This window comes from Cuculus canorus, chromosome 13 (genome assembly GCF_017976375.1).
Source record: "Cuculus canorus isolate bCucCan1 chromosome 13, bCucCan1.pri, whole genome shotgun sequence".
In the NCBI taxonomy this organism is placed as follows: Eukaryota; Metazoa; Chordata; class Aves; order Cuculiformes; family Cuculidae; genus Cuculus; species Cuculus canorus.
Window position 1 is genome coordinate 10351622 of NC_071413.1, and position 20095 is coordinate 10371716.

Consider the following 20095-nt stretch of genomic DNA (forward strand, 5'->3'; position numbering starts at 1 on the left):
CGGGCCTTTAGTCACAGCAACTGGAGCCCATTGCAGGTCAGGGTATTTTAGTCACAGCATCCTTGCATCTCTTAGCCATGACCTTGCTGCCTCAGACCCATGCAAAGGCCCTGCAGGCACGACATGTCCCAGCATCATCGCACGTGTTCAACCTTGAGTCAATCAACTACTTAGTTCATCATTTTCTTAAGACCCAATATCTGCGTTCCTGAGCGAGGCCAGGATGTTCGTAGATGATACTAAATGTCTGCATCTCTGGTCAGATATCGTGATGTTTGTAGGTAATGTTAAGAGCATTTCTGGTCAGACATTGGGATGTTTGTAGATGATACTAAGTGTCTGCGTCTCTAGACAGATATTGGGATGTTCATAGGTGATATTCAGTGTCTGCATCTCTGGTCAAGTATTGGGATGTTTGTAGATTATATGAAGAACATCTCTGGTCAGATATGGGGATGTTCGTAGGTGATATTCAGAGCATTTCTGGTCAGATATTGGGATGTTCATAGATGATACTAACTGCGTCTCTACGCAGATATTGGTATGTTTGTGGGTAATATTAAGTGCAACTCTGGACAGGTATTAATATGGTTGTAAGTAATATTAAGCATCTTCATCTCTGGTCAGATATCGAGATGTTCGTAGATGATAGTAAGTGCATCTCTAGGCAGATATTGGGATGTTTGTAGATGATATTAAGACCATCTCTGGTCAAGTATTAGGATGTTTGTAGGTGATGTTAAGTGCAGCTCTGCACAGATATTAGGATACTTGTAAGTAATATTAAGTATCTGCATCTCTGGTCAGATATTGGGATGTTTGTAGCTGATACTCAGTGCCTGCATCTCTGGGATCAGGAGGTTTGCAGCGGATAAACGAGGTTAAAGAGGTACAAACTCCATCCTCCTCATCCCCTCGGGTGACAGCCTCACGGTACTGCCACATCCCCGTGCCTGCAGCGAGGAGGGGCAGTGAGAGGGGCCAGGCAACCCCCACCCAGAGCGCCCCCGCCCAGACCCACAGCAAAGCTGGCGCTGCCGAAATGGCCGCGCCCTGCGCTGCTTCAGCCCGGCCGCGTCACGTGACCGCAGCGCGCGCCGTTGCATCAGCCGGCGCGGGGCGGGGGCGGGGCTATCTCGGAGCGGCGGCCCCGACAGCCAATTGAAAACGTCAGCGCGGGGGTAGGGGCGGGTCTTTCCCAGAGCGGCAGCCCCGACAGCCAATAGGAGGGCGCAATGCGAGGTCAGGGCGGGGCTGTCCCGGAGCGGCGGTCCCAGCAGCCAATGGGAAGCCGCGAGGCGGGGCCGGCGCTGCGGCGGGGTCGGCGGTGCGGGGCGAGGGGCGGCGGCGGCGGCGGGGAGGTAGGAAGGAGCGAACGAGGCTGGGTGGTGGGGGCTGGCGAGGGTCTGGGTGGGGGGGGTGGGGGTGTGCAGGCGGGGGCTCTCCTCGGCTGTGGTGCCGCCACCGCGCTGCTTCCACCCCGGGGCGCCTGAGAACGCAGGTGTCTGGGCAGAGGCCCCGCACTGCCCGGGACATCCCCGAGCCTCTCCTGCCCCCCCCCAAGTCCTCCTGTCCTCACCCCCTCGAGCCCCTCTGAGCCTTCTTGGCCTTCCCAAGTTCTCCTGTCCAGAGCCCCTCTGAGCCCTCCTGGGCCCCCCCCGAGTCCTCCTGTCCCCTGAATCCTCCTGTCATGTCCCCTCACCTCGAGCCTGCCTGTCCCCCCCAAATCCTCCTGTCCTCACCCCCTCGAGCCCCCCTGGACCCTCCTGCCCCCCTCAAGTTCTTCTGTCCTCACCCTCTCAAGCCTTCTGTGCCCTGAACCCTCTTGTCATGTTCCTCCCCAGCCCTCCTGCCCCACCTCAGCCCTCCTGCCCCATCCCCCCATCCGCCCTGAGGCCCTCTGCCCTCCTCCAATGCATCTCTGGCCATAGTCCTGTGACAAATTGTGGTCCTTCTGTGCCAGAGTAGGCTGAGGAAGCGCAGCCCTCTAGAGAACTGCATTGCACTCCATCAGCAGAGGACAGCTCTATGTATCTGATGGGACATAGCGGAGATGCTCACCTTGAAACCATTACCTGTCCCAGGTGTGCAGTTCCTCCTTGAGAAGGTTTCTAGGTGTAGACCCTGCTTTGAGCAGGGAGGGTGGCCAAGGTGATGTTCAGAGGTCATTTCCAGACTCGGCCATCCTGTGGTCCTATGATGTAATCAACTTGAATGGTTTTAGGCATTAGTGATTGTCCTCCTGGCAAGGCAGACACAACCTCTTACCAAGTTCAGTATTCAGGCGAACTGGATATTTTAAAAACACAGGTATTCAAAGGAATTTGAGCTCTAGAAATCAGGGATGTTGGAAGAAGTTTGGGTTTAGGTCAGTACCATTTGGGGCAGACTGATGGTTAAACAGAGGAGTGAGAGTAGTTATCAATGTGGGGAGACCCTTTCGGGAGATGGAGGGAATGATCCTGATGCTATCGCTTGAGCTGGCACCTCATAAGAGCCTTATTTGTTGTTGTCTCCTCAGACTGCACCAAGGCCTTGCCGCTTTCTGTTTGGACAGCGGTGACTTGCAGCTTCAAGATGGAAGCTCCGCTAACAGCTAGCCAGATCCGGCAACGGTTTATTGACTTCTTCAAGGAAAACAAGCATACCTATGTGCACTCGTCTTCTACAATCCCCCTGGATGACCCCACGCTGCTCTTCGCAAATGCTGGTATGAATCAGGTAGGATTCTCTGGTACTTTGGTCCTTATGAGCATATCCTGTAGCAACTGAAACCTGTGAAGCTATTTGTGTGGAAAATTGTGTTGTTTTCTCCATCTTCCTTCTGGTCACAAAGAGGTGCTTGATGTGTCTGCTGGAGTCCTCTGTGCTCTGCAAAATCAGCAGGAGCCCTGGGAGAGGTTCCTGTGTCTGCTGGGCTGATTACACAGCCATGGGAGCATTGCCGGTCTCCCTTCCTTAACCCTTTGGACCACAGCTGGTCCTGGCACAAATGACCAGTGATGTCCTCAAAGAGTGGTTGGGACTGGGCTGCTGAAAGAGCTCTGCTGCAGGTCAGCACACAGTTTCCGCTGATTTCTTTCTGGTCAGCTGGGAATCTGGCTGCTTTCAGTCCCTTTGGAAGTCCTGGGGTTTGGTGGGCTCCAGGAATGTCTGTGTGTGGGAGTGCTAAGTTATAGGCAGTGCTGTAGCCTCCTTGCACAAAGGAGACAGCGGGCTTGTTATTTCTGACAGCTGCCTTGGGTAGGTCCAGGCTTGTGGTATCGTGGTATAGACAATGTTTACTGCCTTGGTGATGCTTGAAGCATTTGAAAACAGGCTCTTTGTGCTTCTCTTGATTGCCCTTTTTTCTTTCCTCTCAGTTCAAACCTATTTTCCTCAATACTATTGACCCCTCACACCCGCTCGCTAAACTGACTAGAGCCACCAACACTCAGAAATGCATCCGAGCAGGGGGCAAGCACAATGACCTGGACGACGTTGGGAAAGATGTCTACCACCACACCTTCTTTGAGATGTTGGGGTCGTGGTCCTTTGGGGATTATTTCAAGGTAAAATAGGCTAGGGGCAGCTTTGAATCTCTTGCACAGAATTAATCATTTATATGGACTCAGCAGAGCATTTGCCAAGAGGGACGAGACTAGCTTGGCATAGAGTGGTTCCTAAGGTGCATGTGGCTTCTTTGGAATAAATGAGCTTGGAAGCTGCCCCGATCCTGCAGAATGTTTTGAGATTAATTACTTAAGGTTTACAAAGCTGATTATATTGACTGTGCCAGTTCGGAGTCTTTAGGCAGAGGTTTTAGTGGCTGTCCTGGAGCTGGGAGGAGTTGCATGTGTTGTGTGACTATGATGGACCCTCAAACAGGAATGATCATAAAATAAAAATGTCCTTTTCCAAGCTTCTTGGCAGCCTAGTGTTCAAAGTCAGAAAGAGGATGTTAAAGGTACAGACTAACAATAGAGTTAAAAGGCTTTTGGGGGGGCAGTGAATGTGCTAGGAGTTAAATTGGCTGCATCTGGAAAGCCTTTTGAGATGCTGCTTGAACGCTGTTCACTGCGTATGTTAATTTGCCTCTTTTTACGTCAGAAGTCTGAAAGTTTTAGCTGTTTCTTTGTAGTAAGCTGCTGATACCTACAGTAGCCATTGATCTGTATGTGCAGGTGCTGCATGTTGAAGAGAAGCTCTTTGCATTCGCTTGCTGACTTCATCTTCCCTTCTGCAGGAACTTGCTTGCAAACTGGCACTGGATCTTCTCACCAAGGAGTTTGGCATCCCTGCTGAGAGACTCTACGTCACTTACTTTGGTGGAAATGAAGCTGCAGGGCTGCAACCGGACCTGGAGTGCAAGCAGATATGGTTGAATTTGGGGTAAGACCTTTAACTGAGGTCTTGTGTAAGCTTAAGAACATAAGAAGTGTCCCTCTGGGTCAGACCAATGGTCTGTCCAGCCCAGTGTGCTACGTCTGACAGCAGGAGGGAAAGCAGGGACACCCGACTATAGCCTGCACTCTGTTTTCTTCCTCCTCTCCCAGCATCCACAGTCACTGGATTAGTTCTGTTGGAGGGTGATCTGTCTCTTCCCCTTGGCCTCTTTGGGGACATGCTCCTTCAGAGTATGTCTGATCCTGTTTTTTAACCTGTTGGGTTTTTCTCATTCTCAGTCATCATCTCCCCCCCCATCCCTGTCCTCTCCAAATTGAAGAGTCCTACTCTTTTCTGTACTCTCTTCCTAAGGCAGATATTCTACCCCTAGGTAGTTCTAGTTTCCCTCCTCCATACCTTCACTACTTCTACCTCATCCTCCTTGAGATGAGGAAGTGAAAACTACACTCAACACTGTGGGTGGGCCAAAGCTTGACCATAGGATCATTTAGGTTGGAAAAGGCCCTTAAGGTCATTGAGTCCAACCACAAACCTGACATTGCCAAGTCCACCAACGATGTAGCGGTGAAATGATGCATTTGGTCTTGTGGCTGTAGCTTCTGAAACCAGCTGCTGACCCCATGACACAACTCTGCGCTTAGGACCAAACTGGCCTCGCGTATTAAAGCTGGAGATCTACCTGTCTTGCTGATGTTCTGCTGAAGCATTGTGTGGGCCTCTACCTCCATCTGGGGCCAGTGCCAGGTACTGATGCTTCCAAGGTCCTCCTCAGCTGGGAACGTGGATGGCAGTATCTTATATAGGTCTGGCTCAGGACCCTGATGATTTGTCTGCTCATCCAGGGTGTTAGTGAGCTGCGATTTCTCTAGGATATTCCTTGGTTGGGGGAATTCCTGCCTTACTGCGAGTCTCCATTGCTCAATAAGAGTTTCTTGTTACAGGCTGGATGAGGGCAGGATTCTGCCTGGTAATATGAAGGATAACTTCTGGGAAATGGGAGACACAGGCCCTTGTGGCCCTTGCAGCGAGATCCACTATGACCGGATTGGGGACAGAGATGCTTCTCACTTGGTCAATCAGGATGATCCAAATGTCCTGGAGATCTGGAATCTGGTGTTCATACAGTTCAACAGGTGAGCAAGACCTGTTTCCCTCCCTAGCTGCTCCAGCTCAGCGTGGGTGGTTGCTCAAACTGTGCGCTCTTTTAGCTGCCTCTGGTCTGCTAACCATTCCCTCTTGTCCAGGAGCTGTGCACTTTGAGATACTTTGTCCCTTGACCCACCTGTCCAGATAAGGTCAATCACACTGGCTTTGGGAATAGACTGGAAGTATTTTTTCAGTTAATCTGCCAGGAGTTCAGTAAGGAATAAGCACCATCCTGCTCTGGGTCTAAGTTGTCACTGAGGGTCTTGTTAACTATATTTTATTGAAGTTGTGCTTTGTGTGGCTTGTGTACAGGCCACACAAATCCTAAATCTGTGTGAACAAAACCTTGTGGAGATGAGGAGAGAGATGGGATTGCCTCTGCAGAGCCTCCATCCATAACAGCTCATTTTCTTTTTGTGGCTGGGCAGGGAAGCTGATGGGACACTGAAACCTCTTCCCAAGAAAAGTATTGATACTGGGATGGGCCTGGAGAGACTGGTCTCTGTGCTGCAGAACAAGATGTCCAACTATGACACTGACCTTTTCCTTCCTTACTTTGAAGCCATCCAAAAGGTACGAACTGGAGAATGTGGGTCTGGGCCTGACCCAGTTGCATCCATTCCCTGCATTGCTGGGGAGGTGCGTGGGGCTGGCTAGACAGGGTGATTTTGTCTGCAGGTCTGTGCTTTCCCAGATGCTGTGAGCCTGTGGGTTTGTACTTTTCTGAGGGTAGGAAGGCAGGCTTGCACAGTAATTGCTGCCTTGGCGCATGTCTCCAAGAGCAAACATGGGACAATGAATAGTGCAGCTGTCCCAGCTGTTTCTGGGGACTGTGTCCTTGGTCCTCTCCGAGTGTGCTCTGCAGTCCTGTATGGCCAAGTGCCATCTTTTTGCTGTATGCTAAAGACCACGTGGTGCTGCTGACCTAGAATCAGAGTTTGTCCTTCAGTCTTCCACATGGAACGTGCTGATCTGTAGAAAAACCCCTGAGAGAGAAGGTCTTTGTCATAAACCATGATAGTTACTTGAAGAGCCAGCGTACTGTCACTGCATCTTCCTGGGTAGGGGCCACATTACCGCTACTGGGAACTCACATGTCCGAGTCCAAACCCTTTTTTTCTCCATGGAAGCAGCAGAGCTTCCTGGCAGCACATCACACTGGCAGAAACATATAGAGAAGAGCCCAGGCTCGGGCCTTTTGAGGGGATGAGGTGTGGAGCTCCAGAGATGGAATTAGAGGGCTGCCTTTCTTTGATGCTAAAGCCACTGGCAAGACGGCGCATGTGTCCTTGTCTGCTTCCTGCAGTGTAGTGGGAGCCTGGCTGTAGGGTCAGGTCCATGGCGTTGAACGCTGCTTTGTTACAGCATATCCTTCCCTTCGGTACGGATAAAAAACCCTAAAAGAGGGAAGCTGGAGCCATCTCCCATATGACAGAGTTTAAGAAGTTGCTTGGCTGTGCAGGTTATGCCAGGCCAGAGTCCTTGAGCGAGTGTGTGAAACAGATAATTTTGCTGCACTCTCTTTTCTCCTGGACTCTTAATTTTGGGAAAAAATGGCTTTTCTTCCCACTGTTCCTCCCCTGGAGATCCTTTGGCCCTGGAGATGTAGGCCATGGCACCATGCAGAGCCTCACAGCTTTGTCTTCCCTGGCTTCACTGAATCACCTATGTCCAAGAGAACATCTCTATGGCCACTGACAGTGGGATAACACTCGTTTCTGGGGTGCTTCTCTCTTGTTTTGCCATGTTGCTGGTCCTCACCATCTGTGATCACCCCCTTTGCCCACCACCTTCTCCTCTCTGCGCAGGGCACTGGTGCCAGGCCATACATGGGGCAGGTTGGTGCTGAGGATGCTGATGGTATAGACATGGCCTACCGTGTGCTGGCTGACCACGCACGGACCATCACGCTGGCCCTCTCTGATGGAGGCAGACCTGACAACACTGGCAGAGGGTAAGAAGGGAGCTGCTGCTGTGCTGCGGCTCCCATTCTGTTCAGCACGGCTTTCTTGAGGGGACTGGGATCTCGTGTGTCTCCGAGACGTCTCTGAATTTGTTGTTAAAGCAGTGGGTAGCAGAGTGTTTGCTCAGTATATCTGATACTTCAGTCCCTGTGGCAAGTTCTGCCCAAAAGGCCAAGACACAAGTATGAGGGTTCTTGTGAATACCAGTCCTGCTGCATCAGCCCCAGAAAGGATCACTGTGGACAGGCACGCACAAAACCCTGCTTGGTGCAGTGCGGCTGTCAAAAAAACAATGAGGTTTGGGCCGAGGAGCTGTGCGGTGGGTGCTGCTGGACTCTTGAGGCTGATTCTTAAGTACACAGTGAGTCTGGGTCATGGAGCTGGGGCCTGGCACTTCACCTCTGACTTGCTGCTGCTGTGAGCAGCTACTTGAGAGAAAATGTGGGGAGAGGACCCCACGTTCTCGGTCCCGGGAGAGAGTGCTGGCAGGTGGGTGCTGGTGGATCCCCTGAGAACATTTCAGAGGTGTGATGTTTGCATGAGGGGCTCTGCTATTCCATAGGTATGTGCTGAGACGGATTCTCCGACGGGCTGTGCGCTACTCCCATGAGAAGCTCAATGCCCCCAAGGGTTTCTTTGCTACTCTGGTTGATGTGGTGGTGCAGTCACTGGTAAGTTCTTCCCTGATTGTATCTGCTAAAGACTTCCTCTGCCGAGGTGTATGGATCTCCACGCTGAAGGACTAATCCTCTTGGGTCTGCAGGGAGATGCTTTTCCTGAGCTGAAGAAGGACCCAGATATGGTGAAGGACATTATCAATGAAGAAGAGGATCAGTTCCTGAAAACACTCAGCAGAGGACGTCGTATCCTGGACAGGAAGATCCAGAGCCTGGGTGACAGTAAAACTATCCCTGGTAAGGCTGTGACTTCTCTCTGGATGCACCAAAAGGCTTTTATTATTGGGGACTGATTAGGGCTCAGCTGGACTGGGGACTGAGAGATGGTGGAAGGTGTAGAGGGACAGAACTGGAGTCAAAAGACCATTGCTCAGAGCTGGGCCATGTGTGTCTCTTCTGGCCTGCGTTCACTTGCTCAGGTTTCTAAGCTGCCGGGCACAACACGGCCATATGATCTCTGTGCTGTTGGAGAGGAGCCTTTTTGTTGTTGACATTAACCAGAGCTGTTCCCTATTTTGCCGTGACACTGAGCCACCTGAGTGGGACAGAGCCAGTTGGAAAGGGGGAAATGAGGAAGTGTCTTGCAGAACAGGAAGGCTGACTCCTCTGTTTTTCTCTGAAGGTGATACTGCTTGGCTGCTGTATGACACCTACGGTTTTCCTGCTGATCTCACTGGGCTGATTGCAGAGGAGAAGGGCCTTGTTGTGGACATGGAGGGCTTTGAAGAAGAGCGGAGAAATGCGCAGGTGGTTACAGCTCCAGAAGGAGCTGATCTATGAACGGGCAGGGAGGATTCCTTTCCTTTTAGTTTGTGGTCATGAGTCTGCTCCTTTTTCACTGGGTCTGCCTACATTCTGAGTGTCCCAGTGCCCTGTGGGAAAGACCAGGGCATGGTACCACAGTTGCTGTGAGATGTATGTCTTTTCTGTGCAGCTGTGGCTGATTTTGCTCACTAACATCTCGAGGCCCAGGACCTTGAGCTCAGCCTTCAGACAGAGTTGGTGGAGTGCTGGGAGCACCTCCCCAGTGCCCTGTTCTGGATAGGGAAGTTCAGGACTTGCCTGTCTGAGAAGCAATGTCCAGGCAGGCCTGCAGCTCTCCCAGCCTGTTTGCTGCAGCAGAGTGGCATTGACCGGCTGGCTAGGAACTTGCCTTGTCCTTGCTGGGCCGAGGCTCGTTTTGGCTGCATGCTGATAGCACTGCAACAGCCTGCTCTGAAGTCTGAAGAGACAGGAGCACGCCAGCTGCTGACACACAGCCTCCCAGAGCAAAATTCTGAATGTAGGAACAAGAGTGAGGTGTGCAACTAGACTGGTGTGCACGGGACAGTGCTGAGGTGGATTTTCTCAAATATTGTTTTTTGTCGTTGGCAGCTCAAATCCCAAGGGAAGGGTGCTGGTGGGGAGGACCTCCTCATGCTGGACATCTACGCCATCGAAGAGCTAAGGGCCCGAGGGCTGGAGGTGACTGATGACTCGCCAAAATACAGCTACACTTCAGATCAGAGCGGTGTCTATGGTATGAAGAAAAGCCTTCTCAGAATCATCCTCTGCTGACAAACTTTTCCTGGCATGTACCTCAACAAGATCCCCTCTGGGCTCAACTTTCCTGGGTCGTAGAGGTGGGATTGGAACCGTGTGCAGCTGAATAGCCTGCTTATAGCAAAGGGAGCTGGGAAAGAGGAGCGCAGGCTGTTCAAGGGCTGTCGTACTGTTTAGGTCTGTTGTTGCTAACCTGACCAGAGAGCCTTAGAGGGATTCCTTTTCCCTGCAGCTTTGTGTATTTTCTCTACACTTGTGTATTTGTGTTTTCCAGCTGCCCTTTTGCCAGTGTGGCAGGCGACTGCAGTTTCTGCTTGGCCTGTCCTCAGCCCACTTGCTCAGGCTCTTGCTGCTAATTCTTTGATTTGGTGGAGATTCAGGAGGCCCCAGGCTCATAGCAGCACATGTGGCTGATTTTTACCACACAGATGTGGAAGGCCTTGCCTTTGAAAGTGCTGAATTAGATTCCCTCTTATCCAACTAACTCTTGCCCTGGGTCTCTCTCCCTATTCCCTGCAGATGTAGCTGCCATGAGCTCCTGCAGTAACTGGGAGGCATTGCTGTGAAGTTATGTTCCCATGTGGTGTCTATAAGATTTTCTTGTTTTACTGACGCTGCCTATTGTCCTGATGACAGAATTTGCGAGCCTTGTGGCCACAGTGAAAGCCATCCGCAGGGAGAAGAAGTTTGTGGAGGAGGTATCCACTGGCCAAGAGTGTGGGATAGTGCTGGACCGAACCTGCTTCTACGCCGAGCAGGGTGGGCAGATCTATGACGAGGGCTACATGGTCAAGGACGACGACGGCAGGGAGGATGTGAGTGAGCCCAAGAGCCTTTTGCTAGACTGAGTCTGACCTGGGGTCTGGGCAGATGTGTGCAGAGAAGGAGAAGGGTCCAAGCAAGCTCCAGCAATTTCCCATCCATGGCAGGGGTCAGATGTTGCGCGGGTTTCCTTTCCAGGGATGCAGCACGGTACAGACATTGCGGTTTGTACCCTTTGCTTCTTGGGGATTTGAACTGTGTGCTGTAGCCTCAGGCTGTTGCCAGAACGTGGGTGCCTGTGGTGGTGGTGCTGGGGTTGCTGTGCAGAAAGACAGTGCTTTCAAGCCATGATGGGGCACTGAGGTGGGGAACAACTTCAGCTGTGCTGTGTCCTGAAACCAAGCCCCTCCTTCATTCACTTGTCTGCTTTGCGGCTGTGTGTGCTGTGCCTGGGGACACTCAGCTCTCTCCCATCGCAAACACCAGTCTGGCTCTCAGTTGAGACCTTTCCAGTTGCAGCTCAGGTGTCTGGCTGGGCTCTCTGTCTCCCCTTGGCCTCTCGCCCTGCTCACGAGGTGCACTTCCCTCTTTCTACAGAAAACAGAATTCACAGTGAAGAACGTGCAGGTCCGAGGAGGCTATGTGCTTCACATAGGAACTCTATACGGAAACTTGAAAGTAGGAGATCAGGTCCACCTGTCTATCGATGAGGTGAGTTAGGACATAGTATAAACTTCATCTTTTGTCCCTGGATTTTGTCTCCTCTGTTTGGGTTGCTGCCACTTGGGTGGCCTGGAGTTTTGAGCCTGCTCTCCCTGCGGCACATGATGCAGCTGAGCAACGTGCAGTCTAGCTGGCTCGAGGCTGCTCCTGCCTGGCACCTGGCTTTCTCCCACCATGCGGCAGATAATGCCCAGGTGGCTCAGAGCCATGCTGGCTGGGTTTTGCTGCAGCAACAGAAACATGGTTTTGGTCACGACTGGAAGGTGGACATGTACGATGCTCAACTGTGTTGTGGATACAGCAGAGAGCCTGGGCTCCCTGCCCTCCTCTAGATATTGCTCAAATGGGCTGAGCTTGCTGAGTAAGGGCTTGATTGAGCCTAGTCTGCAAAAGAGAGGCGGCACCTTTGGAGCAAGAGGGAAGCCTTCCACCTTGCAGAGCTTTTCCCTGTTGAGTGTCTGTGACCAGATCTCTCCTTGGCCTCACTCCAGACAGGCCCAACAGGAGAACCACCAGGGAAAAAGCTGTGCATAAATTTGGTTGGGAATACCCTGCTATTTTAGCCGAGACTCCAAGGCAGCAAGTATGATAAGCTGCTTCTGGTCTCCTAAGCTTGTGTAGGCTTATGCTGGAGCAGCACGTTAACCTCCGCTCCTGCTGCTAGAGGTGATCTTAGCTCTGTGGAACCCCATCTAACAGTACCTTCCTCTATCAGACTAGGCGGAGGCCGGTCATGAGCAACCACACGGCCACCCACATCCTCAACTTTGCCTTGCGCTCCGTGTTGGGGGAAGCTGACCAGAGAGGATCGCTGGTTGCACCGGACAGGCTGCGGTTTGACTTCACAGCCAAGGGAGCCTTGTCTACACAGGAGATCAAGAAAGTCGAAGGGATTGCCAACCAGATGATTGAGGAGGCAAAGGTGGGTGCAGCGGATGGGTTGGATATACTCAGGGAAAAAAAGACATCCAGTCAAACTTTTGGATGAACTGGGGTGCTGGAAATTTTGCTGAGCAGGAGGCTTCTGAGCTACTGATATAGTACTGTGCCTAGATTGGCATCACAGGTTATTTTGAGTGGGAAAACTCCACGTAGGTTGCTGTGTTCATTGGTACCAAGCCCTCTAAGGGTCAGAGTGTTTTGGTGTTAGCTCTAGTGTCACAAGAGCCAAGAAGCTTGGCAGAATAGTTTTGCAGGTGCGGCTGGATTTACCCCAGAACCTCTAGTGATGTGTGCTCAGTGGCAGGGGAGTTGCTCTGCCTGGTGCCAGTGCTGTGTCAGAACGGACACTGGGAGGACCCTGTATTCTGCTTAGGAGTCTGTGGATAGAAGCCACTCAAAGGTACAGGAGCAGGCAGGGGCTGAGCAGGCACAGGTATCAAGAACTTTGAAGATGGGGCATCTGTCAGTGACTTTGGGATCCTTGCAGTTCCACAAACCCAGCGCAGGCGAGGCATATAATTTCATTATTAGGTTCTTTCAGAGGAAGTCAGAATTACCCTGGGAATGCGACCCTCTGTCACAGCTGACAGGACTGGCTTTTAACCTGCGGTCCCTTTCCTGTCCTCTGCAGACTGTGTATGCCAAGGACTGCCCTCTCGCAGCAGCCAAAGCTATTCAAGGACTGCGGGCAGTTTTTGACGAGACCTACCCCGATCCCGTCCGCGTGGTCTCAATTGGCATCCCCGTGGAGGAGCTGCTGACTGACCCCTGTGGCCCCGGGGGCTCCATCACTTCCATCGAGTTCTGCGGAGGGACGTGAGTACCTGGAGAGGCCAGGAAGGTGGTGGGTGGCTGGAAAAGAGTTCCTAGGGAGTCTGAGCTCTGTGGCGAGTGCTGCGTGCATATGCTGGGCACAGCCAGGGCAGAGCTGGAGCTGGTGGTAATGTTTGTGCTTTTGCGTTTCCAGTCCTGAATCAAGCTGCATGTATCCGTCCCCACCCACACGCTTTATCTCTGACAGTGCTGGGAACATAGCCCTTGCCACCCTTTCCTCACTCATTTGCTTTTAGTGGCTAGGTTGGGTTTTCTGCCTGTCCCTATGCTTGTTGCATCTCCCTGGCAGGATGGTTTTCTTGTTTCAATGCTGATTCCTGCTGAGATGAGAGATGGACTTCTGACTCTCTCTCCTGGGTCTTTCTGGGTTCTTTCCAAAGGCACTTGCAGAACTCCAGCCACGCAGGCCCCTTTGTGATTGTTTCAGAAGAAGCAATTGCTAAAGGCATTCGGAGGATAGTTGCGGTCACCGGGGCTGAAGCTCGGAAGGTAAGGGGAGGCAGGAGAAGTCCTCTGTGAAATCCTGCATATTAACCATGTGGCAAGCTTCCTTTCATTCACATTTACCCACCATCCCTGTCAGGATACTCAGCACCAGGGAGAATGGGTGTGAGTTTCTGAGGGACTTGTGGAGAAGGGTGTTGCTGTGAGCAAAGGCTGTGCCAGAGGGGAGAGCTGGGAGGGAAGGGGGGAAGAGTCTCAGCTGTAGCTGTTGTGTCGGTGGGGCAGAAGGGCCTGGGGTGGGTTGTGAGGTGACTGTGGAGTTAGCTTGGATCTAGAGTTCTTGGCAGCTGCCATGATCAGTGAGAGAGTTGTGCACTCTGAGAATCCAGTCCTGTGCTGCAGGAGGCAGGTTGACTTTGGTGCTGAGCCAGCCTGGAATGGTACTTCCTAGAGTGGGAGAAGGGGCTTGGTGAGGAGATGGTTTCTCTTTTTGGAGGATCTTGGCATTCTTTCTGGCAAAGACCAGGGGCCAGACCAGGGGCCTGTCTGCCCACATCACACTCTGGTTCTGGTCAAGTGCTGCCTGCTTTGCTTCTGCTGTTTCACAATGAGTTACTGAACTCCATGCCTGGGGCTGCAGCGTTTCTCACGTCTTCTCATGGGGTTGGCCAAGAGCCCAGCCTGGTAAATGTCCCTGCTTGACTTAAATCTGTTTGTTTTCTGCTAGGCTCTCAGGAAAGTCAGCAGCCTCAGGAAGCTGCTGTCAGCCCTGGAGGCCAAGGTGAAGGTCCAGACAGCTCCCAACAAGGATGTGCAGAAGGAGATCACGGACCTCAGTGAGGTGAGGATAGCAGCAAAGCTCTGTCTTCCCAAAGTGAATGGGACCTTGCTTGCCAGCCCTGGGTGGTATTAATGAGGCCCAAGCTCAGCTTTCTGCTCCTGTCCTAAGAGCCCTGCATCTCCTGAGTGCTGCAGCCAGCACCTCATGGCTAAGGTTGTTGGGCACTGAGAAAGCTTACTGGGCTCTGCCGGTTGAGGCACTTGAGGGTGATGAGTGTGGTGCAGCATGCCCTGCCTCCTGCCCTGGTCACTAGTACCTCTAACACTCTCTACCCGCTCCTGTTTTGCAGGCGCTGGCCACTGCTGTTATCCCACAGTGGCAGAAAGATGAACTGAGAGAAGCTGTTAAAGCACTGAAGAAAGTTATGGATGACCTGGACCGAGCAAGCAAAGCTGACATCCAGAAACGGGTGAGCCCTGGGCAGGAATAAAGTATGAAGGGGGTGGGGGGAAAGCGGTGCTATGGGGAACTGGGGAACTCCCTTGGGAGCTCCACTTGTGCCCAGTATGGAAGAGCTGAGCTGTGGGGATGTTTCTCACACTGCTCAGCCTTCTGGCCTCTCCTGCTACCTCCATGCCTGTTCTTGGGGTGCTGCTTCACCTCTTGAAAGCTGGGGTGCTCCTGCCCTAACAGTGCCCCTGAGTGCAGGATTTATGCTCTTGGATCCCATTGGATTTTCTTGGAGGGAGAATCATGTGCGGCACTGCTGCTGCCTTGCCCGCCACACACCTGCCTGCCAACACGTTTAGTTTCTGTCTCCATAGCGTGAGGCTGAAGCAGGCAGTGCTGTGGGTGTACTGAGGCACCCTGGGGCCTCTGTACCCTCAGGGAAGCTCTGCCCATGTGGTTCTTGTGTCCATATGCAATGTGTCTGCTCTAGCATCTGACCACTGCTGTCCTCAGGTGCTGGAGAAGACCAAGCAAGTGATTGAGAGTCACCCTAACCAGCCATTGGTCATCATGGAAATGGAAAACGGAGCCTCAGCAAAGGTATGGGAGGTCCTGATCTCTTCAACAGCCTTCCTTGTGCCTGAGTAGCAGCTGATGGTCTCTGTTCACTTGGGAAGGTGGTGCTGTGTTACAGAGCTGTCTCTCTTGCCACCTGCCAGCCCTGAGCAGCAGGTAGTGAAGAGTCCGACCTCCTGGGCTAACGCATGGGTTTGCGGGAGGTGGGATGGGTGGGTCTTGACCATTCACTGAGCTTCCAGACCTGGTGGTGTATAGAAATCAAAGTGTGTCCCAGGTAAGACTCACCCAGGGGCAGTCACAATACCAAAATGCAGGCTTAAGGGACTCTGAACAGAAGCTCTGCCAGGCTGTGGAGGTTTTAGTGCTTGTGTCCATTGCAGATCAGCTCTGGGAATGGTGTCCTGGGCTGTGTGTGTGGACAGGGCTGGGCCAGAGAGCTGCTCCTCAGCTCCCAGAGCACTCTCTGCTGCAGCAAGGTCGAGTTCCCCAACCAGGGCTGAAACTGCTTTCTGTCCTCCACACACAGGTTAGGTTTGAGTGATTTCTGTTGTGAATAAAAGCTCCCTTGTGTGTGCGCTGTGATGCAGTGCTGATCCCAGCAAGGGCCAGGCAGTGGGGGCTGAGGATGACGTTTGGCCACTCAGGTTTTAATGTCCCATTTAAATTTCCACTTTGGGAGTCTTGGAGCTGATTCTGCTCACAGCAGGTGCCCACACAGCGCTCTCCCTGGCAGAAAGATTCATCCCAGGGGATGGTGGTGCCAGCAGCCCTTTGCTCCCTGGAGCTCTGTGCTGCAACATACTGTTTATGCGAGCAAGGATGACAGTCTCCTTGGGAATAACAGGATGTGTGGCAGCCTCCCCCATTTCTGCAGCGTGCCTGCTGTGTCTGAGAACCATTGCAGCTTCTTCACGCTGCAGTTGAGTCCTGACTCGCTGAACAACAGCTTCTCCCTCCAGCTGGGAGCTCATTGCAGGGCAGAGCATTTTCCCCTCCAGCCAGTACACTCAGTCAAAGGGTTCACTTGCTTGGGGGCTGATTCTGTCAGTTCCTGGATAACTGAAGGTGGGGAGAAAAGCAGCTCCTCACTCCTGCCTCCTTGCAGGAGTGAGGGGTCACAGCCAGGGCTAGCGTCCCCTGCAAGGCATCTGCAGAGCAGGGATGCCAGGATGGCTCATGTCTTGGAGAGGGAGCACTGCATGGTGCTGCTGGCTGGTTTAGTGCGAGTCCAGAATCCCAGGTCTCTGCGGGGCCTTGTGGGGTGTGCAGGGGACTGGAGTGGGGCCAGTTGTGAGTGCAGAGAAGGTGTGCTGCCATGGTTCTGTCCTCCCACAGGCCCTGAATGAATCTCTGAAGCTCTTCAAGACTCAGTCCCCCCAGACTGCCGCCATGCTCTTCGCTGTGGACAACGAAGCTGGCAGGATCACCTGCCTGTGCCAAGTACCCCAGGTACCGCCCAGGCTCGGCGCCTGCCTCTCCTGTGCTGTGGTGCAGGAGCTGCAGCTGCCAGGCAGCGACTGTTCAGCACTGCATGGCCAAAACTGTTTTGGGTTAGTGAGAGCCGTGCCTCTGGAGCTTTGGGTTACCATAAGGCTGCAGAGGGGTGGGAGAGACATTTTCTGCAAAGAGGAGTGAGGGAAGAGCCAGGATAACGTGTTTGTAGGCATGGGGACAGGCAGGCTGCTGGCCTGGAAGAGCTTTGTCCTGTGGTATCGTGCTTGGAGACCACCGTCCCTCGCTACAGGCTGCATTGAGGTTGACCTCCCTCTTTTTTTTTTCCCCTCTTTTCCTCCCCAGGAGACCGCCAACAAGGGCCTGAAGGCCAGCCAGTGGGTGCAGGAGGTGTCGGGCCTGATGGACGGCAAAGGCGGCGGGAAGGACATCTCTGCGCAGGCGACGGGCAAGAACGTGGGCTGCCTGCAGGAGGCGCTACGGGTGGCCACGGACTTTGCCAGGCTCCGGCTGGGGGAGCTGAAGAACTGAGAGGGGTGATCCCGGCGCCCCTTTTCCCTCCTGCCTGTCCCTATTCCCTGTGAATAAAGCGCTGCTGCTGCTGCTGCTCAGCCCTGCGCGCTGCCCGGGCTCTGCTTGTGGGGTGAGGCGGGGCGGGAAGGGATAGGTTCGTTCCTCCCTCTTTCCTCTCCCCTCCCTCTCCTCCTCTCCTCCCCTCATCTCCTCAATCTCTTCCTCCAGCTCCTCCTCCCTTTCCAGCTCCACCCCTTCTTCTTTCCGCTCCTCCTCGTCTTCCTCCTCCAGCTCCACCTCCTCTTCCTCCAGCTCCTCCTCTTCCTCCAATTCCTCCAGCTCCACCTCTTTTTCTTCCGGTTCCTCCTCTTCCTCCACCTCCTCCGCCTCTTCCCGTGCCCCCTCTCCTCCGGCCATGCCGCTGGATCGCTGCCGCCTGCGGGGCCCGGAGGAGTCGCAGCCCCCGGAGCTGTGGGCGGCGGCGCGGGACGAGGACGCCGAGGACGCCGCCTCCGACGACGAGTCCTCCCCCGCGGACCCGTGCGCGCTGCGGCCGCTGTTCGCGCGGGCGGGGCTGCTGTCGCAGGCGGAGGGCTCGGCGTACGTGGAGCTGAGCGGCGGCACCAAGGTGCTGTGCGCCGCCTGGGGCCCGCGGGAGCCGGCGGAGCCCGGGGGGGCAGCGGCGGCGGCGGGCGGGGGGCGGCTGCGCTGCGAGTTCCGCCGGGCGCCGTTCGCGGGGCGCGGGGCGCGGCGCTCTCCGGGCGCGGCGGCGGCGCGGGAGGAGGAGCGGGAGGCGGCGGCGGCGCTGCGGGAGGCGCTGGAACCGGCGGTGCGGCTGTCGCGGTACCCGCGGGCTCGCCTGTCAGTGAGCGCGCTGGTGCTGCAGGACGGCGGCTCCGCGCTGGCCGCCGCCATCAGCGCCGCCTCCGTGGCGCTGGCGGACGCGGGCGTGGAGCTCTTCGACCTGGCCGTGGGCTGCGCGCTCAGCCGCGACCCCGGCGGCTCCGCCTGGCGCCTGCAGCCCCGCGCGCGACACGAGCGCCGCGCCGCCGCGCGCCTGACGCTGGCCGTGCTGCCCGCGCTGCGGCAGGTGTCGGCGCTGCTGGGCGCGGGGCGCGGCGCGGACCCCGCCGCCTGGGGGCAGGCGCTGCGCCTCGGCCTCGACGGCTGCCACCGCCTCTACCCCGTGCTGCGGCACTGCCTCCTCCGGGCCGCCCGGCGCCGCGGGGACAAGGCTGACACCGCCACCGGGGCGGCCCGCGGCACCGCCTCGGCCTGAGCCCAGAGACATGGATGCTGCGGCCTCTGTCACCGCCTCGGCCTGAGCCCAGAGACATGGATGCTGCGGCCTCTGTCACCGCCTCGGCCTGAGCCCAGAGACTCCCACGGTGATGGGGACATCGTCCAGAGCCGCAGATGCTGTGTCCACTGCCTCAGCTTGAGCCCAGACACACGGATGCTGCGGTCACTGCCACTGCCTTGGCCTGAGCCCAGAAACACGGATGCTGTGGCCGCTGTCACTGCCTCAGCCTGAGCCCAGAGACACCTCAGGTGTTGGGGACATCCCTCAGAGCCACCCGGGGATGCTGTGGCCACTGCCAGCCCCTGAGCCTGAGTGATCGCCCAGAGCCACCTTGGGATGCAGCTGTCACAGCTGCTGCTGCCACCCACAGCACAGCCTGAGCCCAGAGATACCCTGGGATGGTGGGGACATAGCCCAGAGCCACCCCAGGTTGCTGCCCACGGCACCACCTGAGCCAAAGTAATCGCCCAGAACCACCCAGGGATGCTGCGGCTACTGCCTGAGTGATGGTGGGGACATCTCCCAGAGCCACCTGAGGATGCTGTGGCCACCACCTGAGCAATCACCCAGAGCCACCCAGGAATGCTGTGGTCACTGCCCGAGCCACGCTGGGGACATCACCGAGAGCCACCCAGTGCCATCACTGCCTGAGTGATGGTGGGGACATCACCCAGAGCCACCCTCTGTGCAGGGACAGACATTTACAGCCCACCTGCACTACATATTGTGCTCCTAGGGACACCCACCGCCCGCCTGGGCCACATTTCTTCTTGGAGTCAGCCTAAGCCTGCCTGGGCCACGCATTGGGCTCCCAGAGATACACAGAGTCGGCCTGAGCCACACGTTGCACTCCCAGAGACACCCAGAGCCCACCCAGGCCACATTTCATCTTCTTGGAGTCAGCCAGAGCCAACCTGAGTTGCACATTGCACACCCAGGGACAACCACAGCCCACCTGGGCCACATTTCATCTTCCTGGAGTCATGCTGAGCCTGCCTGATCCACACTTCGTGGTCCCAGAGACCTCCGGAGCCTGCTCAAGCTCACACTCCACCTGCCAGAGACCCCTCGTCGAGCGACCCACACAACCAGAGGTCCAAGAAACCTGCCTAAGGATGCCAGAGTCTGCATTCCCTACCCCACTTGAGAGAGCCCCCAGACAAGCCCATGCGCTACCTGACAACCTGGACCCTTCCTGAGGAGCCCTTGTGTTGCAGGAGACCCTTCCCAGGTGGGCTTGCAGGACCCAAGCAGCCCTGCATGTGGCTGGAACCCCCCAGAAGGAGCCTCCAGGCTGCCTCAGCTTCCAGAGCTGCCCACACTGCGGGACTGCAGCCCCCAGGTTGAACCTATCGCCAGGGCTGAGACCCTCGCGCTGAGCTGCCCACCAAGACCATCCATGTGGGCAGGGGCCCAGCAGCACCAGGCAGGAACCATGTTGTGGCACAGGCTGAACGTCCCTTGGACCTCCTGCCCAGGCAGCGCTTTAAGGTGGCAGAGATGTGTTTCACTGTTTTTTTTTGTAATAAATCCATTTTGGATTTTTTTTTCTAGCAAGTCTTCTGCCTGTGTGGCTCTTCTGGGCTGAGGTGGAAGG

The 20095-nt window shown here is 54.9% G+C and overlaps 2 protein-coding genes across 3 annotated transcripts; both read left to right on the forward strand.

Annotated features, from left to right (window-relative positions):
• Positions 1-1290: 1290 nt before the first annotated feature.
• On the forward strand, positions 1291-17290 carry AARS1 (alanyl-tRNA synthetase 1). 2 transcript variants are annotated; one of them, XM_054078313.1, is made up of 21 exons: positions 1291-1356; positions 2520-2721; positions 3363-3551; positions 4226-4371; positions 5328-5519; positions 5961-6105; positions 7341-7486; positions 8059-8167; positions 8260-8410; positions 8796-8920; positions 9548-9692; positions 10352-10530; positions 11075-11188; positions 11916-12122; positions 12774-12958; positions 13357-13465; positions 14148-14261; positions 14551-14670; positions 15165-15251; positions 16566-16679; positions 17028-17290. In XM_054078313.1, exons 2-21 carry the CDS (start codon positions 2578-2580, stop codon positions 17211-17213), a joined length of 2907 nt encoding a protein of 968 aa, XP_053934288.1. In that variant the 5' UTR covers positions 1291-1356; positions 2520-2577; the 3' UTR covers positions 17214-17290. The 2 variants fall into 2 exon arrangements, with proteins under 2 accessions (XP_053934288.1, XP_053934287.1); XM_054078312.1 differs by lacking the exon at positions 1291-1356 and adding an exon at positions 1959-2084 and having other exon boundaries at positions 2522-2721.
• A 228-nt stretch (positions 17291-17518) lies between these two features.
• On the forward strand, positions 17519-20051 carry EXOSC6 (exosome component 6). The gene has a single exon (XM_054078340.1). It carries the CDS (start codon positions 17611-17613, stop codon positions 18472-18474), a length of 864 nt encoding a protein of 287 aa, XP_053934315.1. The 5' UTR covers positions 17519-17610; the 3' UTR covers positions 18475-20051.
• Positions 20052-20095: the final 44 nt, after the last annotated feature.

What these genes read in the sequence shown, in the direction of transcription:
- AARS1 (XM_054078312.1), top strand. Translation starts at nt 2,054, where the DNA reads ATGCTCACCTTGAAACCATTACCTGTCCCAG. An exon ending in GTGTTCATACAGTTCAACAG is followed by an intron (nt 5,520 to 5,960) that starts GTGAGCAAGACC and finishes GTGGCTGGGCAG; the next exon opens with GGAAGCTGATGGGACACTGA. An exon ending in AGATCAGAGCGGTGTCTATG is followed by an intron (nt 9,693 to 10,351) that starts GTATGAAGAAAA and finishes TCCTGATGACAG; the next exon opens with AATTTGCGAGCCTTGTGGCC.
- EXOSC6 (XM_054078340.1), top strand. Translation starts at nt 17,611, where the DNA reads ATGCCGCTGGATCGCTGCCGCCTGCGGGGCCCGGAGGAGTCGCAGCCC.